The 21,718-nt window shown below is 36.0% G+C and overlaps 1 protein-coding gene across 2 annotated transcripts in view; it reads right to left on the reverse strand.

The window, feature by feature from the left end:
* Window positions 1–21,718, reverse strand: part of osbpl1a (oxysterol binding protein-like 1A) — a 55,629-nt gene that overhangs the window by 21,636 nt on the left and 12,275 nt on the right. For both annotated transcript variants that reach the window (XM_059022082.1, XM_059022081.1), the window contains exons 15-16: window positions 18,674–18,780; window positions 337–499 (exon numbers count right to left, since the gene is read on the reverse strand). In XM_059022082.1, coding sequence (XP_058878065.1) covers window positions 337–499; window positions 18,674–18,780 — 270 coding nt within the window. The remainder of the gene's footprint in view (window positions 1–336; window positions 500–18,673; window positions 18,781–21,718) is intronic.

Consider the following 21,718-nt stretch of genomic DNA (forward strand, 5'->3'; position numbering starts at 1 on the left):
CAGTGACCCTCTGGCAATGTTTATATTTTATTTATCAAAACTTTGTGAAGAAGAAATATAAAAATATCAATACACACAACTTTTTATCTATCTATCTAAATTATTTCTTGTGATTGGTTTGCATACCTTTGCTGCAAGTCACATGGTTTGACTGCAGCTAGCTTATTAAGAGTGAGTTTGGACTGCAACACATCTAGTAACTCAGCACCAGGAATCAGCGGGAACATTTCATACATCAGCTTTTTATACAAGCAAGGAAACAAGGATCTTTAATAGAAGGGGGGGGGGGTCAATAATAATACAGCGAATACAAAGAAGAGTAGGACCCTGACTCACTAGAAACAGCGTCATAAAACTCATCTTCACTAAGCACGCTTTGAGGTGGAGATCCTTTCACAACGGACTGCTCGAGCTCGTGGTGCTCCGTGGCGAGAGTCTGCAGAGCCTCGGAAAGAATCTTACTCTTCTCTTGTTCCTGCTCCAGTCTCAAGCTCTGCACCTTTGAAATAAACGTAAATAGACGTATTATCGGAAAAACGTTCTCAAAAACCTTCCTTTACATCCTTTTTTTGTAGTTGTTTTTGTTGAAGCCAATTGAGAAGCAAACTAGCCTTAAAAACAATAGAACAGTAGTCTTGCAAACCTGAACCCGAGCAGTCTAAAAATTGAACTAAGCATAGTGTGATAGCGGATAGAAGCTCTAGTTCATTTTTAGTGTATCTAAACAGTTACAGATACACATGCATCAATAAAAAAAAAAAAACTGCCATCAAAGGAAACCCCACATTTAACATGATGGCCTCTAGATTATCTTTGGAATGCCAGGGAGAAATTCAAAAGAGGTCCAAAACACAAACTCTCATGTCGTAAAGTAGTATCATCAATAAAACACACCAAAACTGTCCATACTGCACAAGTCAGTGAGTCTGCTGACATTGATCGTCACTTCTACAATTACAGCCTTGACATGTCTAGGTGGGTGTACATTATTTATTAAAATATGGTTATTCTTATTGCTATTATTGCTCCTTGAGAACATAATTTAAAAACATAAAAGAAGCCTGTGTGCTGGGTCCTGCCTGATCTCATCACGGCAGAGGTACTGTACACTATATCATTAATGTAACAACCTCTCGCAGGTCATGTTTCCTCAACCTGGAATACAATCACCCTTCTAAAAGACCAGACCAGACTCAGAAAGGTCTGACTGCAGGATCTAGTTTCCAATCTGGCAATATGAGATGTGTTGTTCTTCCTGTGAAAGATCTGCTTTCAAAACGAGTGCCCAATGTCATCTGCTCCTACACCGATATACAGTATAATTTAATGAAAAAAAAAACACAACGACATCCTGTCTAGTGCCCACTATGACTTTAATATAGCTTGTGTTGATAATAACATCTTCAAAATGTGTTTCTGGTAAAATTTTATATCAAAAAGACCATTTGGATTTTAGAGCTTGACGATGTTGTATATACTACAGAATAGCATAGAGGCATGCAGGTTTTAAAGGGGGTGACGTTTGAGGATAAAACTGTACACTAGAACTTTAGGACTCTGCAACACGCCTGTGCAGTCTTTAGGACTCTGCAACATGCCTGTGCAGTCTTTAGGACTCTGCAACATGCCTGTGCAGTCTTTCTGTGAAATATGTATTGTATAGCATGTACGTTACAGCCCTTTTGTGAATTAAACATGCCTAGTTTGAATATACTGTAGCATATAAATAATACATGTTTCTTGACTATTGTGATATTATGTATGACAAATATGTTATGACAGGTTTCTACTGACAGATAAGATAATTGATCAGACTTTCAATGTATTAACTTGTGTGCGTTGTGTGTTAAAGAGAATGCAGTATTTCCCTGAACATTAACCAGGTCACTTCATGAACATCCCTTCTTAGCCTATAGCAATGCTCTCCTATTTAACATAGGAAAGAAATTGCTAACTTGAATCGTCAGTATCAAACCATATTTAAACAAACAATCTTTTTGTTCCCGTGTCTGTACAGTATGTCTTCCATGTTTAATTTCCAAGTCAGTAAAGTATCGATACACAGGATGGCTTTGTTTACACAGCCTGCACCAGTGCACATGTTGTGTGTAGGGAACACATCGACTTTTTTTTTTTTTTTTCAGCTATAAAAAAAAAAAAATATATATATATATATATATATATATATATATATATATATATATATATATATATATATATATATATATATATATATTTTTTTCTTTGTTTACTTTGGAACAGTTAATCCAATTACAGCATTGTATTTGGTTCTCTAAGAACTGTATTTTTAAATGGGAATTACTGTACAGTTCTTTTCAGAAGTTTGCGTGCATGAACTGGAAGAGCAAAAGAGAGTGTGACATTGTGCACAGCCCAATCGAGTGCTGTTGGTAAAGACCTCAACAAACGAGAGTGTGACATTGTGCACAGCCCAATCGAGTTAAGTGTTTGTGAGTAGGGGCCTGTATACACATACCCATTTAATTTAAAAGTATATGTAATTTGTATCTCTGTTTTTGAATATATATATATATATATAAAAAACAAAGAAATGTATTAAAAACAAATCTTAAAAAAAGAGGATACAAAGAAAGAATTATAGAGACGGAGTTAAAAAAAGTGGATGATCTATTAGATTATAAAAATAGAGATAAAAAGGTCAAAAGAGTCCCATTAATAATGACTTACTCTAAACTTTTGCCCAATATTTCTAAAATAGTTTGGAAACACTTGCGGATTCTACATAATTCAGAAAAATTTAAAAAAGTATTTCTTAAGGCCCCAGTTGTAGCATTCAAAAGAGAAGCTAATTTAGGTGATATTTTAGTTCACAGTAAACATAAAAGAATAATTGACAAAATAGGTTCTACGAACATGTGCACTAGTAGGTGTAAAGTGTGTAAATACATAGACAAAAGTAAAAATATAATTAAACATAAGAACACCACATACCCACTAAAAACTAATACCTACTGTAAAAATAGCAATGTTGTTTATGGAATAGCCTGTGAAAAATGTGATGAAATCAAATATGTTGGAGAGACTGGAACTACTTTATATAAAAGAATTCAGAACCACCTTTCATTAATTAGAAATAAAAAAATGAATGAACCAATAGTACAGCACTTCACCAGTCAGGGACATGACATAAATGATGTCAAGTTTGTAGTATTAGAACAGCTCAAATTAGACAATGCGACATATAGAAGAATAAAAGAAAGTAAATGGATAAATAGACTGAACACGATTATGCCAGCAGGACTCAACAGAAAAGAATGAACTAATTAACTTCAATAAATATATAACATTTAAATAAATTAACAAAATTCATTCAAAAGTTGTGCATGCTGATGCGCTGGGGAGGCCAAATCTAGACTGATCCTCAGAGCCAGCATTGCATGATATAATAAAAATATTTTAAAAAAAAAGTTTATATAAAGTAGTGTTAATTAGAATTAATACAGATTCAAAGATAGAAGTAAAAATGATGTCACAATATATAGAACACCATTACATCATGTAAGAATAAATCATGGATTTGAATGTAAACAATAACAAGTAGTTGTCATGCCGTCAAAAACCTATAAATACCTCCAATGTTTTGATTCAAACACAGGCTCCCTTGAGAAAGATATGTACAACATATCGAAACGCTGGGCAGCTGGCTCTTTGAGCTAATATATATATAAATGGACTGAAAATCGGGCAGTTGCCAAAAATGCCTGGGCAGTTCGCGAAGTGCCCTGCTGCGGTGGGCAAATGCCGAATTAGCATTGAATTTTATGTCATTTCGCCATCTGCCAAGGCAGTTTGTCAATTTGATTTTTAACAGATACAGTATACTACTAATAGAGAGTGAATTATCTCTGTTGCCTTTAAGCGCAAAAGTGCACCATCATCGAGCCACCCATTGCCATGTTTATTTAAATAACTTAAATACTTTCTGATGACGCTAGTTTAGAGCAATGGTACTCAACAAAATAGAGTAATTGGGGGGGAAACAAGTCCAGAATAAAATGCAACAATATTTGATTGTATTCTTATTGCAGTAATGCAATACAGATCTCTGTGCAGAGTTCCGTTGAATGAGAGATCATTCAATATCAGCAAGAGACTAATAATCACAGTTTAAACATGTAAAAGCCACCCAGTTAAATATAGTTACCTGAAACTCAGGAAGAACGCAGTGCCAAACAACTCATTTATCACAGCAATATTAATCGTATTTTGGGAATACAACTGGAATAGAGAGGAAGTGCTGCACGAATGAATGAAAGATGTCGCCAGTGAAGTTTGACCAGGACGCGGCTTTGTGGAAATTAAAGTTTAAAAGCATGATGTGCTAGATATGAACCCCATATCTACTCATTCAAACAAAGCAACTCTGCACTGAGATCTGTATGCATTACTGCAATAAGAATACAATAAAACATTGCTGCATTTTATTCTGACCCCCCCCCCCCCCCCCTTCCCATTTCTGAAAGAATAGTGTAAACATAACTGTATCACTTAAAAATAGATACAGCAAATGTTTGCCTTATTTACGTACTACCTGTTACACTAAATTTAGGAACCTGGCAACCGGTTTATTTTGCTTCCGGTAAATGGTTGAACTCATTGCCTAGAGCGGCACGATGTCTTTAAAATGTCTTCAATAAAAAAAAAAAAAAACACTAGCTGCATTAAGGAATCGGAAATATTTCTGTTAAAGATTGTTCTGTCCAGCACAGAAGGGGAGATTTCACATGTCTGTTCCATTCGGTTGTACAAACTAATCTGCTAAAGCAATTTTTATAACGTTGTCAAGTTTGTCAATACCCATTTATAGTGACACTGGGAGAAAGAAAACACACACTACAGCAATATGTCCAGTAATTGTGGTAATCCTGAAGCCAACACTAATGCTAACTCCTTATGCTTACTGCAATACCTAATGGAGTGCTAGGTCATTATTATTATTATTATAATTATTATTATTATTTATTTATTAGCAGACACCCTTATCCAGGGCGACTTACAATTGTTACAAGATATCACATTATTTTTTACACATTATTTTTACATACAATTACCCATTTATACAGTTGGGTTTTTACTGGAGCAATCTAGGTAAAGTACCTTGCTCAAGGGTACAGCAGCAATGTCCCCCACCTGGGATTGAACCCACGACCCTCTGGTCAAGAGTCCAGAGCCCTAACCACTACTCCACACTGCATTACCCCTTAATGTATTTCCTGCTTCAATTCACTAACAGTACTACAGTATTTGAGATGAGAAAAAATGATCATATTAGCGGATATGGTGGACCAATAGCTATTAACTGGAGACTGATACTCTAAGGCTATGGGAATCTGGAGCATTTGTTTGAGACATACATATATCAGGTCGCCACCACTTACACCATATAGGGTTATTTTGAGCAGCCGTTTATATCGGACAAATAGCGTTTGCCATTCCCATTGATTTCAATAATCCGTATATATATGCATGCCATATATTTCAGCTGTTTGGATCTCGTCATGTGCCATTCACATAGATTTAAATAACAAACGCACTGCTTTATAATAGTGTAGTAATCGCTCTTACTAATCCACAAATCAGCTGTTTTCACCTTGTTACCTTGCCATTCACATATATTTCAATGCTGGACAGATCGATCAATGAGCTGTTTGCACCTGGTTACTGAGCAAATACTCCTGTACTGTACCATGGCTACTTAATCCCTGTAGGCAGCGTCAGGTTTATTTACAGTTTAAAAAAACAGCACTGACTGCAACAGCAAGCAAGCATGGCTGGAAAGAGAAAAGCGATGAGCATCATCACGAAAATTCAGTGTAAATAAAATGTCTCTGTTAGATGCTGTGCGCTTGCTAAAACATGTTTGGAACTCTGTCAGTCAGCAAACAATGCAACGTTGCTTCAAAAAGCTGGGGACAATGTGGGAATGGACCTGATTATGGACTGGGGAAAGGGATGGGAGTACTCTGTAAATAATGTGTGTTTGTAAACTGTGTTATTCTTGTTCAGATCTGTTAGCATTCTCTGTGTGTTTTGGTGCTTGTGTGACTAGAGTTGAAAGACAGCCTGTGTGCGAGTGCGTCACTGAGGGGGGGTGGGAGCAGGTCTGACACGAGTAGTCAGAGACTGGGAGTGTTGGACCAATGAGTGAGGAAGGGGGAGGGACTTGGGTGCGTGTGTGTGGAGATGACGTTTGAAAGAGATAAGCGGGATCTGGCGGCGGGAGAATTGAGAGAGAGAGAGAGAGAGAGAGAGGTTGAGTTTGTGAGTGAGAGGAGAGGAATGAGAGCCATTGTTCACTAAATGCAAAAAAAATAATAAAAAAAAAATACAACAGTTTCCTACTGCTTTGAACTGCAACTGTTGTCTGTCTCATTATATCTTGGAAACCCAGCAGGTCAGCGCTACAATATGTAAATAAATCCTGTTTGCCTGTGGGGCGTATCAACTTCAACCTCTGCCTCAATCTCCTGCCTGTCACTCAGCAGCGAATGCACGTATTCCTCGGGAAGACTATTGTTACCTCCTGGGCATTATAGCCCCGTCGCTAACAATAATCTTTGCTCGGGGCAATAATCTTCCACTATAGCCCTCCTCTCCAGTCCATATTTAGTATATATATGTACGGGTCAGAATATATGATCACACATTAGAAAATGATTCAGTATAAACAGCCAATCAGCTTCCAGCTATAGCAGGCATTAACAGTAGATGCCTGCTAGTACATCACAGCATCACTTAATTTAAAATCAATCTGTTTTTTTCATTTTAACTTGCTGTATTTAAGCTTAGTTCACATATATAGGATAACAAATATTAAATAAAGACACAATTAGTCCAAATTATCCACCAAAACCAGCCAATCAATACTTTGCTCCGACAAAAACAACCAATCCTGTACCCACAACTGCCGAGTGCCAACAACAGCCTGTCAGCCTGGAGCTCAGCAACTTTCAACAACAACAAACCAATACACGATCAGTTCAGTAATATTGCTCCATTCAGATATCTGGCTGTTCCGATAAACTTTAAGCACCTCTGACAAGTAAAAAAGTTATTTGTTTAATCAAGTTTTTTCTCACCTTTGATGAGAAACTCTTTTCCCAAAACTTCTCTCAGTGGAAGGGTACCCGACAAATCATTAGACGTTCAAGGTAAATGTAGGTTTTAAAGTGTTGATTTAAAGAAAATAATGAGAAAAATACATTTCTAACCGTGATAGTGCCCTCTCGATGAAGGCTCTTCCGTGTGGTAGTTGACCTTGGTTTTCGTTAGCACCCTCACCTTTGGCTTGGTACATATAACTCCAGTCGCGGTCAACTACCACATGGTAAAGCCTTTGTCGACAGGCACTATCGCTTGAGTAATATATCCCTTGAGATGGTCTGGGCAGTATACACAAATGGTGCAGCATTACCAGCCCAAACCAACTCAAGACATCTATTATTGTGTGATAATATATATAAAATCGACCCACATTTTATACAGTAGATTAACAAGAAATGTAGAATAAGGTTTTTTTTTTATTATTTCTATTATTTTTATTCATAAACTGCTCAGTTAAAACCAGGTTAACATGCTATTTCGATAACCATTATTTTCAGCTTTCACCTGTTATTTGCATATAATCCATTTTAGAGTTTCTCCACAATATGTTACTGTGTTAGAGAAAGGAAAGAAGTGACGACCAGTGCACATGGTGTATAAGAAATCTTTCTAAATGTTACCAATATATAGATAACTAGCAAGGACATATATACTGTACATCAAGGAAGAATACTCAGAACTGATCTCTTCACAGCTTTTTAGTTCTCAGTATGTAATTTCTGATCTAGTATAGTACATGTTAATCAACAAAACAGTGGGGGTTGGCTGTTATTTCTTTAAGCCAATGTAAAAGGTATTCAGGGCTTTTTTTTAAAAATCCCCCAGCTTGTTTTTTTTTAATTGTATTTATGATAAAATTAAAAATAACCTGTGTGAACCCTGGGTTTGCTTAAGCTTGTAGCATATTAACACATTACCCAAACAGCTTTAAACAAAATGTTTCTTTAAGCTCTGTGAAAAATAAGGACACTACAGAAAACGACAGTATTACATTTCCAATAGTTCGTGCTGCTGACTCCACCACCTGCTTCATGTTCTCCAAGCTAATTAGATATTTTTTGTAATGCATGACCATTTTAGTTAATGGGGTTGACAAATCTAAATGCCAATTGAAGAAAGCAGTTTCGAGTTTGAAATAAATCCTCAGGCCCCAGATATTTGTTTAATTTGATTCAGGATATGCATATTTCTACCTAATTATTATGTCTACTAGCTGAATGTCTGAACATTTCTACCAATTCTGTGTTCCTAATTTCCCTGACAGAGATTCCACAATAAGCAGAATGCAGGATTCCAGTTCATATATTGTATTATCGATGTTGGTCCACTGTGTAGCATTCTTTCTCCAGCAGTAAGTGATATGCAGACATCCTGCCTACTTCACAAAATGGAGCTTGGCTGGGGTATGATCCTCAGTCATTATTTCAATGCTATGTTAAGGATGTTGACGCGCTTTACTGGGAGTTACAACTTACCATGAGAAATGCTATGACCCTGGAGGAAGAAACATGAACACTAATAACCTGTACACCATCACATTATTTCCAACCAATCGGATCTCTCACCATTCATCATGTCATCACACATATATTTCAGTGTGTTGTTATGTAATAAATGCAATCAACTTTACACAAACAAGTGGTATGGTACCATGTTTGGATGCGCATACGCTTTCTGGTTCTTAAATTAGGACTAAATTTGATTTATGGCACTGCTACCTTTTAAAAAAGTACCAACTGAAAACAAAAACGATTCTAATTGGGTGTGTTTAATGTCAGAAAACATCAGTTATCTTCAGTACAGTTGTTGTTAGTTTTTTATTGGTCACTTTTAAAAGCAGCTGTATTTGCAGAGGTACAGAAAAGAAACTCTAAATTATGGATACAAAAGAAAGGTTGTGGAAACAGTATTATTTTTAAATAATTGCACAGAGTTGTCATAGTTTTTGTTACTGACAACGTATCCCTCCAGATTTTAAATGTAGCAGTCATACCAAAAATAAGTGAAGGCATCACCAAGTTTAAATTAATTTTAACAGTAGAACATTAGTGTTCAGATGCATACAATTATTCTTTAAAAAGTTAGAATGCAATGCCTTTTTCCTGAAAGGACAACTCAATAACACTGTCTGTTACGATGAGACACTGGCTCATTATTTGCCGGTGTCAGTCTCTTCCGATTTATTCTGCATGCAACCAACCACAGCTACTAGCAAGATACTATCGAGTTCCTTTCTCATGGGTTTATTCATAGGTACACCTTGTAAGAAATAGTACAGTAAGTCCAGTAGAGAAATGTTTCAGCTATTGCCTTTATAAAAGGAATGTAAAACTGCAAATAAAAAAAAATAACTGCAATACAGTGACTAACAATCACAATTTTGTGGTAAAGTTGAAGGACACAAAAATAAAATCAAATCAATCTGCTGCAATATGTCCGCTAAGGAAATGTTGTATTTAAACCTACCTGAAAAAAACAAAACAAAACAAAAAAAAACCCCACTATACTACAATGGTTTTGATTGTGACTGTTTTGTGTCCTATATATATATATATATATATATATATATATATATATATATACATACATACACACACACACACACATATACATACATACATACATACAAATACTCTGTACACAGCTATACAGCATTAAGGATTTGCTGCATTTTCATACCTGTATTAATAAAATAGCCTTTTGAATTTTAACTCAAAACACAAAACTGTGTATTATGCGGTCTGCAGTTACTGTAAAGTTTTAACGTTTGGTTTATTAGAGAATCATGCCATAGACAGTCAACAGAACATCAGCTCTAACTGAAAACAATGTGGCTTTCAATAAGCTTTTATACAGTAGCATCCATTTACTATCATAGTTCAAGCAATTACAATATTAATAACAGATCCATGCAAATGATTGATTTTAAAGTGAATACAGTTCATTTCAAATGTTAAAAGCCACCAGTCCACTGATAAGAGTTACTACTTACATTTAAGGACTGATCCATAAATGTGCCTTATTTTTTATGGTCTCAAAAATATTGACTTCTCCCATAGGAAGTTAGCAACCACTGCCAAACCACCGAACCGTCAGTTTGCAAAAAGGAAGATTACAACACACTACAGCAGCAGCAGCAGCAGCACCACAGCGTCACTTCTTCATAAAAGGTTTGCTGTGTCATTAAATGACCTATCAACAGCCTCCTACAAAACAATTAAAGGCTGATTTTCCTGCCTTTCCCCCCTCTTTCTCACAAGATGCTAACAGTGTGCTGCTTTCAGCCAGTCCGGTTTGAAGAACATTTTTAAACAAGACAGGGCTTGAAGCTCCCATCTCCTGATTCACATAGAACAGACATAATCTGCCAAACCTGTCAAGCTGCTACAATACAGTTTACAGCATTGAATATATCAGCTGCTGTTTTTTTTTTTTTTTTTTAAACCGTGAATTCATCCCCTATCCTGGGAACATGACCACAACAGATACAGACTTGGCCTTACAGCCTTAAGGGCTGACCCACCCCTCTCCTCAATGGGGACTGTATGCTTGAACTTGGGTATTTGAAGCATCCATTTCTAGACAGCAGGGTTACAGAAAAACTAAAACAAAATCAAACTTAATTTCACAATCGGGTTGATTCTGCAAACCTTTTGAACGAACACACACACACACACACACACACACACACAGTAAGCACAACACTCACCTTAGACACTAACTCGGCAGTATTTCCCTATTTGGAAATAAGCTGTGAACAGTAAAATCCCTAAATGCTGATTTTATAGGTTGCATGTGCAAGTTAATAATGCAGATACATTCAAAGGCTATATTAGTCATGGTGACAATAATAGTTTTACTATTGTTTTTTTACCTTACGAAACAGTGTTGAATAGGGAAAACAGCTCAAGTACCTACTAGAGCTCCACTATTCTATTGATCAAAAAGATTCCCCAACTTGACTGGATACATTCATAAATTCCTACAAAACGAGGCAGAGAGTCACAATTACAACCCTTTAGTTTTCATTGTAATCAGAGCATAAAAAAAGCAAACACAAGTCACATGTCAACATTTGACATTTTTTCATAAACAAAAAATCCACAGCAACAGTTAAGATTTATTTTATTGTCACACTGTAAAAAAAATTTAAAAAACCATGAAAAACAAAAAGCCATCAAAACAACCAATGCTAAGACATATTAAACATACAAACCAATTACTTTTCTTTCAGACTTAAATTACAGTATTACTGAAAAAAAAATGGACATATGTTTTCATTTACAATTTTTTTTAATGAATAATATATTCTTGAAAATGACATGCATTATTCATTATTTTGAAGTGCTGCTGTTTGCGCTGAGATCCTCACCATAAGCACTCTACCAGGTAGAGCATGTCATTTTAAACTAGATCAATGTAATGTGAGATCTATCAAAGAACAGGCAAACACAAGCAGTGCTTCCATGACATCACCACATTGACCTGAAAACATGTCTCAGCTGATAAAGAGCGTGAAATATACACCGCAACAGCAGTGGAGGCTGGTGGCCAAACAAAATGGGGAGGCAGAAAAAAGGCAGAGGTCTTGGAATCCCCTTAAGCCCCCAGCAGCAGTAGAATCTTATTATTGTATTCTGACTAGGGTCGCCATCTGGCCCCATAATTCCGGAACACTGCAAGACGGAACAGGATTTTGAAGTTGCCTTTAAACTGAAGGAAATCAACACGTGAATTGAGTGCTAAACCTTTGCTAAATTGATTCTGTTGATTAATTATCTCGAGGCAGCATGACAATACAATATAGCATTTAACAAATTAAATAAATAAAGGACCATCATCAATATGTATTTTATTAATAGTTTTAAAAATATATATTTTAAAGTTTCTTTATAGTTTCTAATAGTATATCGCTGAACCGTCCCAAAGTGTTCTGGAATTATGGGGCCAGGTGGCAACCCTACTTCTGACTGACAACACTTTTCAGATTATTATTATTAGTTTACTTGGAAGACACCTTTATCCAAGGTGACTTACAGGTGTTACAGGGCAGTACTGTACAGAGTTACAATGCAAGATTAATATTTAAATACAGTATAGTTGACAGTACGTGCAAATAATACTACTAAAATGCAGTATTAACTAGGATGCAACAAGTTTATAACAAGTTACATCTACAATGACATAGTGTAATAGTGCAAGGATAGTGTGTGTAGGACAGGCAAATCCAGTGCAAAGGAGGCATAGATCAATAGATCTACAAGTGTTATCTAAACAGGTTTTACCCCGATTCTGCTGTTAAAACGCATTTTCTCCACGAGCCAACAGAGAAAAGAAAGCAGTAGCTCATCATAGTTTATTATAATATATTGTATGTTATAATATGTTACACACTACCAGCGTATGTTTAAAAATGCACTGCATACAACATTAATATAGCATTTAAACACACAACACAGCTAGATTTGTTCCCAGAGAAAGGAAGTGGTATCATAATATTAAAAATGTGAAAATATGTCTCACTTTACTGATGCTATGGGGACGCAGTGTCTTCTGGGAATAGTAGTTTATCTGGTACACACTGAAAGGTGTTTCCAATTAGCAGAAATGCAGAGGAAAACTACAACGCTCATAATCTATGCATGTCAACTTTGGTTTAATGGGACTAAACAGTTACATACCAAACCAAATTACTCAATCTTAAATGAATACATAAATAAAGCAAGTTATTTATCATTGTGGCATCCTCTGAATGTGAACTTGAATATGTTTTGCCTTCTAAAAAGGTTTTCTAGAGTTTTATCACGGCCATTATTATTACATCATTATTGCATCATGCATTGTCATGTTAACTACATTGAAGTGCATAAGAGTGAAAATCCACTTTCACACTTAACTAGGTATTGCATCAGCACAGCCTCGTCTTTTACACTCAGAATGATACATCTTTTATCAGTGTCAAGTTTTCAATGACATATACATCTGTAGTCAAAAGTTTACATAACCCAATGGAAATTTAAAATTTCTAGAAATTTCTCAAAACCAAAGAATTTTAGGAAAAAGTTTTGCATTTGTGGATGAGGGAAAAAAGTTACAAGTAATAGACCCTTTGATGCTATGATAGTATTGTCTACCAGGTACTACAAATTTCAATATGATTATGCAGAACCTAATTCTTGAAGAGTCTAGAAAATGCTGGATTGTAGGTGAACATTCAATATGGGAAAAAAGTAAAGAGCTATTTGAAGACCTTTGGCAGAAAATTATTTATTGTCATAAAGCTGGAGAAGGATACAAAAAGATGTCCAAGCATTTGAGTATCCCAGTTTCAACTATTGTTTCTGTTATCAAGAAGTACAAGACTCACAGCACTCTCACAACGCTACCTTGGTCTGGAAGAAAGAAGGTTCTTTCACCAAAAACAAACAGAAGAATTGTGAGGAAGGTTAATAACAATCCGAGATTGACTGCCAAAGATATTCAAAGTGAATTGGTTGCAAGTGGGACTGGGATTTCCATTTCAACCATAGGCCGAGTATTGCATGGTGAAGGTCTCAATGGTCGCAGGCCATGGAAAAAGCCACTCTTAGGAAAATGTCACAAGGGCAATCGCTTAAAGTTTGCAGAACAGCATTTGAAGGATGGATACGAGTTCTGGTCAAAGGTTTTGTGGAGTGATGAAACAATAAATCATGCTATTTGGTCACGCTGATAGTCGTTACGTTTGGGAAAGTCTGGTGAGGCTTACAAAGAAAAGAACACCATACCTACTGTCAAGCATGGAGGTGGTAATATCCTTCTATGGGGCTGTTTTTTTCTCTAATGGTAGAGGAAATTTAGTTCCAATACATGGTAAAATAGATTCCATAGCATGCCAAAAGATATTGGCCAATCACCTCAAACCCTCCACTACAAAACTTGGTTTAAAGCGCAACTGGATGTTCCAACACAACAACAATCCAAAGCACACATCAAAATCTTCTTCAGAATGGTTAAAGAAGAATAAAATCAAGGTGTTGGAATGGCCTAGTCCTGATCTAAATCCAACTGAGAACCTTTGGTATGAGTTGAAGAAGGCTGTGCACAAGAGAAGTCCTCGAAATTTGAATGCACTGGAATAATTTTGCGTTGAAGAATGTTAAAAAAAAAAAATCACTAAAGAATCATGCCAAAAGCTCACTGACAAATATCCTAATCGTTAAAAGAGGTTATTATTGCTAAAGGTGCCTCAACTGGCTATTAATTTAATTTTCCTTGTCAGGGTATGAATACTTTTGAATTAGCATTTTTTGAGTTTTGAAAATCAGTTTTGGTACAATACACTCCAAACTTTAAAATGCTTATTGCCAAACCATTGATAAATTAAAAAAAAAAAGAACAAAAAGAGAGAAAAATAAAATGCCAGTGTTGTAATACACCCCCCCCCCCCCCCCAATCACAGATGAATATACAAAATAATCTTCTTGTACAATGAAAAAATAAAAATCACCATGTCCTAATACGTGCTAAAGAATGCCCTAACCAAGTTTCATCCCAACTAGCATTCATATGTTCGGGCACCTTAGTAAATCCCAGTCACCGGGGATATGTTTACCAAGCAGGGTAAGCTACAGAAATGGGTGGGTGCTACTACAGGGCTGTTTTTGTAGTTGTAGTGAAAAAAGTATTCATGGCTGATGCATTTGTACCTGCAACTTGGGATTTCTACCTGGACTTGGATGAGTAATATCAAGGCAACAATGCCTAGAGATACTGATTTCATAATCGTCCACTTTTGATTGCACATCATTTGCTTGAAGCCCAAGAAGAAACTTGATGCATCCATGCAGCGTTCCAGATAAGGTTTTGGGTCATTGAGTAATTTACTCTCCGATTTAGACACTATGTGGGTAAAATGCAACATTTCCTTGAAATCCTGTGTACTTTCAATAAATACTGTACATATGTTAATGATAACTTGTGGGGTACGCATTAACTACAGCATTACATTTTAACTGTAATGCGAAGCATCCCAGGGCGCTTTACAATAAAACCAAAAAATAAAAAGGAAGCCAACGGCCAAGCAGTCCAGCTCTAAATGCAGTATATTCACAATTCACCATTGAGACACCAGTAACCAATAAAGTACAAGAAGCTTGATAACATGCAAACTCAAGCTGTGCAGCAAAATTGCAATGCATATTCTTTACACATTTAATTTAAATACAATACGCAATTAATATTTTTTCAGAAGAAACTTTAAATTAGATAAAAATGTTTACAATAACAACAAGAATGCCATTTCAGTGTCCATACAATGCTCCAAAACTTGAAAATGTAAATAAATGTATACATTACAGATTTTAAATGTTTACAATAAAAAAGGCACTGTTTATTGTATTCTAATTGCAAAAAAAATTAAGCTTGGGCTCTTACCTTCCCTACACGGTCAACTACTGTACCAGAAGGTTATATTGCTTAATTAAAAGCTTAAAATCTTACGGTAAGACCACAGGGCAGTTTAAGTTGTCTATAATAATACTTGGGTAGAACAGCATGCCAAGTATTAAGAGTAAGTACTACCTACACTGTACAGTACTGTAGTACAGGATGAAAGAAAAGCTGGAATGAAACCCTTTCAATATATTATACAAACATAACATTACACTCATCTTCTTAGGGTTACAATATTAAATACAGTATACATAATTCACTTTGAGATCTATCTATATAATATAATTTTAAAAGAACAGCCTGTGTCCACTTACAGAAACATCCCGTGAATGTCCTGTGCTTGACTCAGATCATGTATGCAAGTCTAAATCTAATATTTTAAAATGTATTTTACATACAGTACTTTTGCTGGTCTAGAAAACTGATCTAGAAAGAGAAATGCAATAATCCAAGCTGGAGGTACTTTATCTTTTGCTATTGTTAGTTTTTTAAACAATATGAGTTTACAAACGAGAGGAGGCCATTCGGCCCACACTGCTCTCTCCTAAAGAGCTTCGATATCTTAATACTAGGATCATGCTCACAACCTATGCAATAAGCCCAGATAATCCATTTTCTCAGATGTAACCAATTCTTAAGCCTGTTCCGGCTGATAACTGAATGTGCATTTTCTAACTTTCGTTTCGGAACTACTGTCATTTACTCCTTTTTCTTTCATTTAGTCAAGATTTCCCTGAAAATGATTTACATCTCTTAATTTCTGTTGCTCCAATGCACTATACTGAATCCAGTCAGTATTTCACACACCAACAACTCAATTAATGCTTAAGGAGGGTAATATTACTATATCTGTGAAATGCACAGTAAAGAAAGTCCTCATAGAGATCCATTTAGAACATTCTGACCTACAAAACCCCTGACTTTACCTTGGTTACCAAAATTATCAGAAAGTTGCATGTACTTTGGACATTAAATCCTAAAATTAAATGAAAATGATACTATTCCAGCATCAAATTATTCCAGCAAAAAATGACCAACAATTGAAATCTGAAATCTGAATCTGTTTTGGTTTGACACCGTGGTCGCCGTTTGGAATGTGCAAAACACTAACTTTACTTTGTACACCATCTCTTTTTTTAATGGACATGTGTTTTGTTTGACAAATGCAGTAAATGTGATACTGCGTAGTAGGAGTTTAATAACACACTCACTGTTCCCTCATGCAGTTTAGTTGAACACTGTGTCCACAGGCACAAACAGCAATATCTGTCAAGTACTTCATGCAAGTAATACATCAAAATGATACCACTTAACGACAACACTTTTCATACAATGTTTATACATCCCTGAATTGAAGTTGAATCTTTGAATTTCAGTATGTTTTCAGTGCCCTTTTTTATTCTGTCTAATATATAAAAAAAACTCCATAAAAAGTTCTGTTTTTACAAAAATAAAAAATAATTGTATTATCGCAATACACTGCATTTTAGAAACATATTTTGATCACGCAGGTCTATATTTTTTGGTCTTGGGAAGCTGCAGAAGCTCCAAAATAAAAACCAAAAACGTATTCAGTTAAAAAAAAAAAAAAAAAAAAAAAACCAAACAAACAGTAGTGCTGAAGAAGTATTACCACATCTATTGCATTATTAGTACTGTAGTATATTTTCACAAGGATAGATGTTCCACCTCTGCATTCAGTCGGATTTATTGTATTTTGATTCACAGAAATATGTTGTTTAATGACTTTATGTAAATAAATCCCTCAGGATCTCCCCCATCTTCAACCACCACACAAACAGCACTGCTGCACTGCTATTAACTCATGTTTACCCTGTCTCACTCACACAAAAGCCACACCTGTCATCTAAGTTAACAAAGCATACTCCATGCTTGGCTATATACAAGACTACATTTTACAAAGTGCAAATATATTCACTTATTTTTTTTGTGCAAGATAATTTCATATCAGCTCTTGATCACGGAATAATTATTTGGCAACGACTGCCTTCCACTTTAAATCAGCTCTTAAAATATCCCATCTGGCTTCCATTTCTGTGTAACATCGAATTCAATATACAATGTTTTACCATATCTTAATTATTGTATCTTTAAAATGACTCTGGTTTGTATCACATCTACCTGCAAGTTGGCACAAATCAGTGCAAATGTTGCTTACAATCAAACATACCGTTTATCTTGAGAAATCATAAATAATAATACAGAAATTACAATATGAATTAATATTTGGCATCTACCTTTTTTGGTTGCTGTTGTTGTGTGTTCCAGATTGTTTTCTCTACTGCTTGTGCAGGTTACTGTTCTTATTCCCAGTACAGTTTCCTTGTTTGAGATGGTCTCTAGGTGCGTGTGAGTGAGTGAGTGAGTGAGTGTATGATGAAGATCTCTGTGCAGTTTGCAAGCCTCAGCAAAAAAAAAAAAAAAAAAAAATCCTCACAACGTCAGCTCCTGTATAAACAGGGATTACCGTGATACTTCTATCCCAAGGACATACAACCTTGCACATGGCAGGTGTGAAAGGATGACAAAAAGCTTAGGCAGTTAACAAAGAGCTTCCTCATTGGCATCAGAAACTGGTATTCATTAAAATGCGCTGGTTGCCTAAGGGTAAAAAAAGATACCCATTTTTGTATGACTCATATTACAAAATGTCTATCAAGGAACAGGTTTACTTCCAAACTTTCAGAAATAGATTACTATTGAACTATTGACAGCAGGGTACGAATGCTAAACTAAATCTACCAGGTTTAAATCAAGAGACACATATCGTTTTCATTCCTAATTCTTGCATGTTGGATACTAACAGAAAATACTACAGTTCTACTTGTCTAGAAAACTGTATAAAACTGATCACATTGATGAAGGCTGTATTTTACACTACATTTTAATTTAATGCAAGTCTGCAAGCTAAATATTCACTTTGAAACCTAATAAAATGTCATGATGCAACACCAAGACGACATGATCAAAACGAAAGCATTACTTTCTGCAACCTCTGCAGAGATCAGATGAATTCATATTCATCCAGGTGCAAACTTCAAAATAAGAAGTCTGTTAAAGTTTAAATACAAACCCCTTGTTGCTTGGTGAAAAGTGTGAGGCAGTTGCTCAGGGCTGCACAGGTCTCAGTAGAAACCTCAGAAAGCTCCTTTAACTTCTGGAGGACTGTAACAGGTAATCCTGGAGCAAATAAGAAGTACAATTGTTAGCGAGTTATAGGACATGTGTAGATATTAAACAAGGAGGTAAATAGCAAAAGTGGGCTTTTTTTCTAAATTACTCAGGAAAAAGTCATAGTAATGAAAGTCTTCAATAGGAAGGTTAATTCTGTTTACAAAGTTTCTGAACAGTTTTTAAACATGTACTGGTTTCACCAATGTAGTAAAGATAAACATAGCTCTTGTACCCCACATACATGTTCTAGTTTAATACAGTATGTCTGAAAACAACAACTTCCTCCTAAACATTTAAACTCTGCTGACCCCCGTTTCATACTGTAGTGATTGTTCTGGGCAGGTGTACAAATCACCAATAGTTCTTAAATCGCAGACATATACTAGATCCACAGACTGTTCAGAGAGTGACTCTAGTATATGTCTATGTTACATAAAATACAACAAACAACACAAAGATCAAATGATTTACTAACGCCACAACCCTGCAATATCATAAAAATAAAATTAATCATGATTCCCAAATCCACATTTATTTATTTTAGATTTACGACTTAAAAAGTGCAATTCCAATCTTATTCAAAAAAAATACATTAATAAATAAATAATTTAAATTTGAACAAAAAACAAATCAAACGTCATATCAGATCAAATGCTTTGTAAACATGAAGTAAAATGGATATGTGAAAAAGATCTGCATCACTGATATATCCAGATATCCAGAGACTGAAAAAGGGTGCAGTAAAATGGTTAATTTGCCATTAGATTGTTCCTGAGGTGACTCCATAAAAGTTGCGTGTGTGATGTGTATGGTGAGTTAACCAGCACAGGTTAGCGTCCTGGCTGTGCGACATGGCCTGTCTTTGCTGGCTCTGACGCTCCCGTAGATTAGACAGGCAAAACCAGCAGGGACTGTTTCTCATCGCGCTACAACGAACCCTGCTGGCCAGGGCCCCAGTGAGTTCAAAAGGCTGGCCTTTGTCCTTTAGGAGGCTGGTAGCTCACTGACATCTGCTCTCGAGTTCTTGGGTGTAAAAAAGGAAGCTGGCTCGGTCGTGGGATTGGAGGACGCCCACGGACCCTTCAGTTCTCCTGAGCTGTGTGGGGAATTGCAGCGATGAGAGGAAAAAATTACTGAACATTTCAAAATTGGGGAGAAAGATATGGGTTAAAATAATTGGGCACACACATATATATATATATATATATATATATATTATATATATATATATATATGTATAGTTGCTAGCAGAATTGTTTATGCAATATTAGCTGTTGTAGCAGTGGTGATGAATTTGCAAACTCATGCTGCTTCCCTTATAGGCATGCGTAAATATTTTTAATTAAAATAATTAAAAAGGGGTCCCCGAGTGGCTCATCCAGTTAAAGCACTGCCGCTGGGAGCGCAGGATGGTGTATACAGCTTGGACGGCGGCAGTTTGCGTCCAGGCTGTGCAAAGAGGCCAAGGTTTGCTGGGGACTCTGGGGGTGTCACAATGCTTCTGATGCTCCTGGGGTGGGGGTTGGGAAACAGGCAGGGATTCCTTCTCCTTATCGTGCAACAGTGAACCCTACTGGCCAGACACCAAGCACATTCAGAGTGGATAAAAAGCAGGGCTGTTCTCTGTTCTCCAGGATCGGTAGCCAGCCCAACTCTGCTCTGGATTGCTCACCCTCAGAAAGTCTGTGCTGTGTAGGGACTAGTTGCAGTGAGGAGAAAAAAAAGCATAATTGGACATTCCAAATTGTGGGAAAAATAAATACAAATAATAATAATAATAATAATAATAATAATAATAATAATAATAATAATTATAATAAAAAAATGAAAAGTTGTGCAAGACAGTTGGGTAATAACTTGCAAGCTTTAAAACTAGATTTGTGAGTGTCCTAAGTGCTACGCTAAAACAGAAAGCTTCCTGATAAGATTTCAGTCCTTATATAGAATTTGATCCTGGATCAGACCATAAATCACATCCCCGGTAAACTGATCCTCTATTGGACATCGATTTCTATAGTACAAGGAAGTACTCATGAGCAGGCTGCAACTATGATTGTACAGAAATCTTTCTGACTGAGCACTCTGCCATAATACACAATCTAAAGAGGATTGGAGGATTCTCAAAAACCTTTGTCATCCCAGAACCTGCTTTTAAAAAGGTCAATACAGTTATCTTCAATGTAAAGTTTGCATGTTTACCTGAATCTACAGTAAATGAGAACTTCCCTCAAAGTTCCAGCTCCCCCATGGACTGGTGGACATTTCCAAACATGGACAAAGTGTTTCATGATTAAAAGGAGGATGCTGAGTGATTTTACTAAGTGATCACATTTGTTTTTATGGCTGTTTTTTGTGTGTAGTATTATAAGATTTCCAAACAAAACCAATACAAATGGCCCACCTTTTTATATCTGAAAGTATTTCTTTGTACAGCCTCTACTTTTCTTTGAAGAGCCATTGCTGCTTAGAGCAACAGCCTCAGAACCTTAAGTATGTAAAGAATTAAATAGACAGCTTATCCTTAAAGGCTTAGGAAAGCATTACTAGGCAGTGTCATCGAGGTCAGCACATTATAATGAACTTCAGCCACAATCTCTCCTACGGTGCATACATTTTGTAGATCCAAAATACAGTACAAGATATTTGTATAACATTGTAGCTGGGGTACTTTAGCTTCCTTACATTTATATATAGTACACAGCACTACCCGTAATTACTTCTTCTGTATTTGTTTCCATTTTCTTCAAAGCCTATCACTTCTGAATTTTACCCCGCACTGTTCAGGTATGTGTTAGTAAAGAATTGACAAAAGACAAGCAGCATCCTGTTAAAATATACCCATGCTAGTTTGGGTTTGTACCTGGTCATGATTTAGGCTGATTCATGTTCTCCACCTTAAGAGCCATAAAGGTCCCTAGTTACATGAGCACACCTGTGTGCATTC

Source organism: Acipenser ruthenus, chromosome 4 (assembly GCF_902713425.1).
Source record: "Acipenser ruthenus chromosome 4, fAciRut3.2 maternal haplotype, whole genome shotgun sequence".
NCBI classification, from domain to species: domain Eukaryota; kingdom Metazoa; phylum Chordata; class Actinopteri; order Acipenseriformes; family Acipenseridae; genus Acipenser; species Acipenser ruthenus.